The sequence below is a fragment of the Lampris incognitus genome, chromosome 7 (genome assembly GCF_029633865.1).
Source record: "Lampris incognitus isolate fLamInc1 chromosome 7, fLamInc1.hap2, whole genome shotgun sequence".
In the NCBI taxonomy this organism is placed as follows: Eukaryota; Metazoa; Chordata; class Actinopteri; order Lampriformes; family Lampridae; genus Lampris; species Lampris incognitus.
The window spans coordinates 61,419,204-61,426,674 of record NC_079217.1 but is presented as its reverse complement, the minus strand read 5'-3'; the positions used below and the strand labels follow the sequence as shown (position 1 = coordinate 61,426,674).

Sequence of the window (7,471 nt, the reverse complement as noted above, 5' to 3'; positions counted from 1 at the left end):
ACTCGTCCTGCCTCGTTGAAGTTTTCCTAATCGTCGTGCGCATCCACAGTATCTGTGACCCCAGAACCTGTGTCTTTTTACTTCTGCAGGAATGCACCGGTACCGGTATCGAATATCAGATTGATACCGTGCTAAAATGGAGACGTTACCCAAGACTGAAAGCCAGTACTGAAAGCCATGGCAACGAGTCATGAATAGATATAAACTGGCTTGATTTGCTGCATTTTTTGGCCTTGTATTTCTATAACGGTTGAGAAAATACAAACAGCGGATTCCATCTCAGTTATTTTGCATGTTGACCCCAAACTAACGGTCCAAGTCTGCGCTGTTCAGCAGACGTGATGGATCGGATAGGGCCTCGGTATCGACCGAGGCTTAAAGATTGGCACACAGAATGGGTATCAGCAGGGGTAAAGGTATCCATCCCTCCCTGGATTTTTCCTTTTACGTTTTGTTTCACTCCTCCCTATATTCACAGTCACACAAACAGTAGATTTTGTGCAGTCTATGGAGGTGACCCGTGCCGGTGCGGGTTTTCAGGGACTTTTCAATGCAACCTTTTTTTGCTGCAACCTAACCCACGGGCCCGCAGTGCTGCTCAGTTACCCCTCGATAGCCAAACAGAAGGATGAGACGCCCACTGGCTTGTTCCTTCCGGTTTAGGTCGATCAGTCTTTTGAGTGAAGGAAAACCCAGAGCCACAAGGTAGTTTGTTGTGTGTTTGTTGTGTGCTTGTTTGTTCTGATCTGAGACCAAACCAACACACCGTGGGACAAATGGGAAAATGTACATCAATTATCTATTAGAAAGAAGAAGAAAAAAAAAGGTATCAGATCATTCAAATGAAAACAGCAGCGGATCAGATAATTAAGATTTTTTTTAAGTGGCTCTGGTGACCTCTGCTGGCAAGACAATGTCACTACAGGTGAAGTTGGCTTACCCGGCTGTGAAAAGGTTTCAGGCAGAGGTCACTTAATGCTCCAATGTGGTATTTACAAAATCAAATATCATCATATTTTGGACTGAGCCTGGAGAGGTGGAGGTATGCACTGGGGAGTAGAGGAATGAAAACAAGTAGGAGCACGACAGAATACCTATGTGTGAATGACAGGGAGGACAGTGGGATAGTGAGGATGCAAGCAGTAGAGGTGACGAAGGCGGATGAGTTTAAATACTTGGGGTCAACTGTCTAAAGTAACGGGGAGTGCAGAAGAGAGGTGAAGAAGAGAGTGCAGGCAGGGTGGAGTGGGTGGAGAAGTGTGCCAGGAGTGATTTGTTACAGAAGGGCACCAGCAAAAGTTAAAGGGAAGGTTTACAAGATGGTAGTGAGACCAGCTATGTTGTATGGTTTGGAGACAGTGGCACTGATGAGAAGACAGGAGGTGGAGCTGGAGGTGGCAGAGATGAAGATGATGAGATTTTCATTGGGAGTGACGAAGAAGGACAGGATTAGGAACGAGTATATTAGAGGGACAGCTCAGGTTGGACGGTTTGGAGACAAAGCGAGAGAGACAAGATTGAGATGGGTTGGACATGTGTGGAGGAGAGATGCTGGGTATACTGGGAGAAGGATGCCGAATATGGAGCTGCCAGGGACGAGGAGAAGAGGAAGGCCAAAGAGGAGGTTTATGGATGTGGTGAGGGAGGACTGATCAATCCCTTGTCTTGTACGTGGGCGCAGGTTACAACGTGACAGTGCTGGTGCGGGACCCCACCAAGCTGCCCTCCGACCACAAGGCCAGCCGGGTGGTGGTGGGAGACGTGATGAACAAAGAGGACGTGAAGAAGACCATGGAGGGCCAGGACGCCGTCATCATCGTCCTGGGAACCCGCAGCGACCTCAGTAAGACTCGCCAGCAATCACACACACACACACACACTTGCTTTCTTTTTTTGGGGGGTGACCCCCCCCCCTTTTTCCTCCCCAATTGTATCCAGCCAGTTACCCCACTCTTCCGAGCCACCCCGGTCGCTGCTCCACCCCCTCTGCCGATCCGGGGAGGGCTGCAGACTACCACATGCCTCCTCCCATACATGTGGAGTCGCCAGCCGCTTCTTGTCACCTGACAGTGAGGAGTTTCACCAGGGGGAGGGAGCGCGTGGGAGGATCACGCTATTCCCCCCCCCCCAGTTCCCCCTCCCTCCCGAACAGGCGCCCCGACCGGCCAGAGGAGGCGCTAGTGCAGCGACCGGGACACATACCCACATCCGGCTTCCCACCCGTGGCCAGTTGTGTCTGTAGGGACGCCCGACCAAGCCGGAGGTAACACGAGGATTCGAATTGGGGAGCCCCGTGTTGGCAGGCCATGGAATAGACCACCACCCGGACCCCTACACACTCTCTCTCTCTCTCTCTCTCTCTCTCTCTCTCTCTCTCTCTCTCTCTCTCTCTCTCTCTCGCTCTCACACACACCTCATTCTGTTACCCCATACTTGTCTTTCTTTCCACTTTATTGCCACCTAATTTCTGTGTATGTGTGTGTGTGTATGTATATATATATATATATATATATATATATATAGCCATCCATCCTTAGCAAGTACTTCAGCTAACAACAAAAAGGGTGTATATATACTCTGATCCTGTACTTTTCCATGGTCTTCAGGTCCGACCACCATGATGTCTGAGGGAACCAAGAACATTCTGGATTCCATGAAGGCTCGTGGCATCAGCAAAGTAGTTGGCTGCATGTCAGGTACGAGCCGTAACGGATAAAACATCAGTGTGAGGACGCTAACGATGCTGTCGTTGAGTCGTGTCGTCTGTGTCAGACAGCTCCAGGCTGTTGGCGGCCTGCGGTGCGAGAAATGAATGGACGGATTCTTCTGCCAGCCGACTTATTATGACTTATTATTATGACTTATCATGACTTATGACTTATGACTTATTATGACTTATTATGACTTATTATGACTTATTATGACTTATTATGACTTATCATGACTTATTATTATGACTTATCATGACTTATGACTTATGAGTTATTATGACCTATTATTATGACTTCTTATTATGAGTTATGACTTATGACTTATCATGACTTATGACTTATTATGATTTATCATGACTTATTATGACTTATTATGACTTATTATGGCCTATTATTATAACTTCTTATTATGACTTATGACTTCTTATCATGACTTATCATGAGTTATTATGACTTATCATGACTTATGGGTTATTATGACTTATGATGACTTATGATGAGTTATTATGACTTATTATGACCTATTATTATAACTTCTTATTATGACTTATGACTTCTTATCATGACTTATGAGTTATTATGACTTATGATGAGTTATTATGACTTATTATGACCTATTATAACTTCTTATTATGACTTATGACTTCTTATCATGACTTATCATGAGTTATTATGACTTATCATTACTTATGGGTTATTATGACTTATGACTTATGATGACTTATTATGACTTATTATAACTTCTTATTATGACTTATGACTTCTTATCATGACTTATCATGAGTTATTATGACTTATCATGACTTATGGGTTATTATGACTTATGATGACTTATGATGAGTTATTATGACTTATGATGAGTTATTATGACTTATTATGACCTATTATTATAACTTCTTATTATGACTTATGACTTCTTATCATGACTTATGGGTTATTATGACTTATCATGACTTATGGGTTATCATGACTTCTCATGACTTATTATGGGACGTCTCTCCTGTGCTAACGCTGAGGAAAGCAGGCTAGTAAAGCCAGTCTGAATGTCACCCTCTTTTTCCATCTGTTCTTGCATTCATGACTCTCTCCATCTTTTGTTTGGTTCTCATCTCGTTCATCACTTATTCACGCTCTCGTCACTGTTTTTCTTGCCCCTGGGCGCCAACATTTGTTGCTCACCTCCTTTTCATCCCCCCCCCCCCCCCCATCCAGCCTTCCTGCTTTGGGATCGCTCCAAAGTGCCGCCGCGTCTCCTCCCTGTGACGGAGGACCATGACAGGATGTACAAAGTGCTGAAGGACTCTGGACTGGACTACGTGGCTGTCATGCCTCCCCACATCGCTGGTCAGTAGAAAGAAGAAATAAACATCATTTCTCTTTTCTTCTAAAATAACGTGTCTGCCATTACAGGAAAAACACAAAACACACCAGCCGAATGAACCCCCCCCCCCCCCGATAAAAAACAGGCATTATTCCCAAGAAAATGGTGGCTAACCTAAAAGTTTGACTCCTAGGGCGTCCGGGTAGCGTGGCGGTCTATTCCGTTGCCTACCAACACGGGGATCGCCGGTTAGAATCCCTGTGCTACCTCCGGCTTAGTCGGGCGTCCCTACAGACACATTGGCCGGGCCTGCGGGGGGGGGGGGGTGGAGCCACATGTGGGTATCTGTCCTGGTCGCTGCACTAGCGCCTCCTCTGGTCGGTCTTGGTGCTTGTTCCGGGGGGAACTGGGGGGAACAGCGTGATCTTCCCATGCGCTACGTCCCCCTGGTGAAACTCCTCACTGTCAGGTGAAAAGAAGCGGCTGGCGACTCCACATGTATGGGAGGAGGCACGTGGTAGTCTGCAGCCCTCCCCGGATCAGCAGAGGGGGTGGAGCAGCGACCGGGACGGCTGAGAAGAGTGGAGTATTTGGCCAAGTACAATTGGGGTGAAAAAGGGGGGGAGTTTAAGTTATATAGCGCTTTTCTAACACTCAAAGTGGCTTTACAATAAAGGGGTGAGACAAGACAACCGATAAACAGCACAGGCATACAGGGGTGGATGGGGAGGGGGGCTACGAGAGGCAGAAGCGGCAGCCACATGACGCCAGCAGTACTCTCCCACAGGTCTGAAGAGGCGAGTCCTGATTCATGACCTGAATGTGGGCAGATCTCAGCAGTGTGTGGTGTGCTTTGGGGAGGGAGTTCCAAGAGGAGGGGGCAGCAGGTCCTTAGTCTGCATCTTGAGACGGGACTGGAAGAGTGGGAGGGATTCTGACTCTCTAATGATTTGGGGGAGTGAGGTCCAGAGTCTGGGAGCTGCCCTGGAGAAGGCTCGGTCACCAAAGCCGCGGAGGTTGGACCTGGGGGTAGAGAGAAGGGAGGCTGAGGTGGATCTGAGGGACCGAGAGGGTTGGTAGGAGGAGAGGAGGTGGGTGAGGTATGGGGGAGCCAGTTTGTGAAGGGCTTTATACGTAAGAACCAGGAGTTTGTAACTGATCCGGTGGGAGATGGGTAGCCGGTGGAGGTCTTTTAGGGTTGGGGTGATGTGGTACCAGGATTTGGTGAAGGTTAAAAGTGGGGCAGAAGCCTTCTGGACCAGTTGGAGTCTCTTGATAAAGCTAGCACTGATGCCGTAGAGGAGTGAGCTGCAGTAATCAAGGCGGGAGGAGATAGAGGGATGGATCAGCGTCTCAGCAGCAGGGCGTGTGAGAGAGGGTCTTATTCTCAGTGCTGTGAAGGTGGCAGAAGGAGGACTTGACCATTTGGCGGACATGAGGCTCAGGGGAGAGGGTGGGATCAGGGATCACACCAAGGTTGCGTGCCTGGGAGGAAGGGGAGACAGTCGTGCCGTCAGTTGTGAGTGCGAGGCTGTTGATTTGGCTGAGAGTGGAAGAGGAGTTCAGTAGGTCACCGCTGGGTTTGAGGAGGCGTTGCTGCTGATTTACACCTTGACTCGCAAAATTGTACATTTGCAATGAGTGTGTTGTCGCACACATGACACTTCTGTGGTGTAATGGCTGTAACCTGCAGACCGACTAGTGATGCTGCTGCCGGTGTTACCAGCAACAAAGAGACAAACATTACTCCCCCCTCTGGACTGTTTGACAACCTCTCTCTCTCTCTCTCCCTGTCTGTCTGTCTGTCTCTCCCCCTTTCTCTCTGTCTGTCTGTCTCTCCCTCTCTTTCTGTCTGTCTGTCTCTCCCTCTCTGTCTGTCTGTCTGTCTGTCTCTCCCTCTTTCTCTGTCTGTTTGTCTCTCCCTCTCTTTCTGTCTGTCTGTCTGTCTCTCCCTCTCTGTCTGTCTGTCTGTCTGTCTGTCTCTCCCTCTTTCTCTGTCTGTTTGTCTGTCTGTCTGTCTCTCCCTCTCTTTCTGTCTGTCTCTCCCTCTCTTTCTGTCTGTCTGTCTCTCCCTCTCTCTCTGTCTGTTTGTCTCGCCCTCTCTCTCTGTCTGTCTGTCTGTCTGTCTCTCCCTCTCTTGTCTGTCTGTCTGTCTGTCTGTCTGTCTGTCTGTCTGTCTGTCTGTCTGTCTGTCTGTCTGTCTGTCTCTCCCTCTTTCTCTGTCTGTTTGTCTCTCCCTCTCTCTCTGTCTGTCTGTCTCTCCCTCTCTTTCTGTCTGTCTGTCTCTCCCTCTCTCTCTGTCTGTCTGTCTCTCCCTCTCTCTCTGTCTGTCTGTCTCTCCCTCTCTGTCTGTCTGTCTGTCCCCCTCTCTCTCTGCGTAGATGACAAGCCTCTGACAGAGAAGTACGTGGTGACGGAGAACATGCTGAAAGGGAGAGCCATCTCTAAACATGACCTGGGACATTTCTTTGTCAGCTGTCTGTCCACCTCGGACTGGGATGGCAAGACAGTGGGGGTGTCTGGAGATTACAGTTAATCTTGAACAGACCACCGGCCTGTCTTTCTGCCATTCACCGCATTGCCATAACACACTGGAGGGAAATGGTTCATTTCACATGACAGTGAATTAATTTTAGATGAATGGATTAGCTGGCTTGTCCCACCTCGCTCCCCATGCTTTGCTCCTCACGCCTTGCTCCCCATGCCTTGCTCCCCATGCTTTGCTCCCCATGCCTTGCTCCCCATGCCTTGCTCCCCATGCTTTGCTCCCCATGCCTCGCTCCTCACGCCTCGCTCCCCACGCCTCGCTCCCCACGCCTCGCTCCCCACGCCTCGCTCCCCACGCCTCGCTCCCCACGCTTTGCTCCCCATGCCTCGCTCCTCACGCCTCGCTCCCCACGCCTCGCTCCCCACGCCTCGCTCCCCATGCTTTGCTCCCCATGCCTTGCTCCCCATGCCTCGCTCCTCACGCCTTGCTCCCCATGCCTTGCTCCTCATGCCCTATTCCCTGATCTTCTGCTTTCACCTGCTTCGCCTGAAGGAGCCCATGGTAGTCTTTTATAGCACATTGCACATCATGTAGGCTGGACTGAGAGGAATTTAATGAATGTGAATGTTCTCATCTTGTACCGGGGCTTTCTGCAAGTCTTCCTTTTTACATGTACGATAGGCAGTTATACTGACTATTCTCTGCCCCGTCAATGTGGAGATTCAGCACGTGGTGCTCTCTGCATCTGTCAAACATGTTTTATATGGCATTTGAAATAAAAGTTTACCGTTCCAACACTTGTGTTGCGTCTGATGTTTGCCTATGGTAGTGAATGTATTGCTGTAGGTCACTAGAGTAACGATGGAGACTGTGGTGTCTTTATGCGTGCTCAATAATCCAGGCAAGAAAGTCACAGAACGTTGAATCGGTTCATGTGGACACGGCGTTTCT

General features: G+C 49.0%; 1 protein-coding gene across 1 annotated transcript in view; it reads left to right on the top strand.

Moving 5' to 3' along the window:
• Positions 1–6,907, top strand: part of blvrb (biliverdin reductase B) — a 10,358-nt gene extending 3,451 nt beyond the window's left edge. The window contains exons 2-5 of the mRNA XM_056282910.1: positions 1,682–1,843; positions 2,607–2,696; positions 3,924–4,055; positions 6,414–6,907. Of these exons, the coding sequence (XP_056138885.1) occupies positions 1,682–1,843; positions 2,607–2,696; positions 3,924–4,055; positions 6,414–6,568 (539 nt within the window). The 3' untranslated portion in view covers positions 6,569–6,907. The remainder of the gene's footprint in view (positions 1–1,681; positions 1,844–2,606; positions 2,697–3,923; positions 4,056–6,413) is intronic.
• The last annotated feature ends 564 nt before the right edge of the window (positions 6,908–7,471 follow it).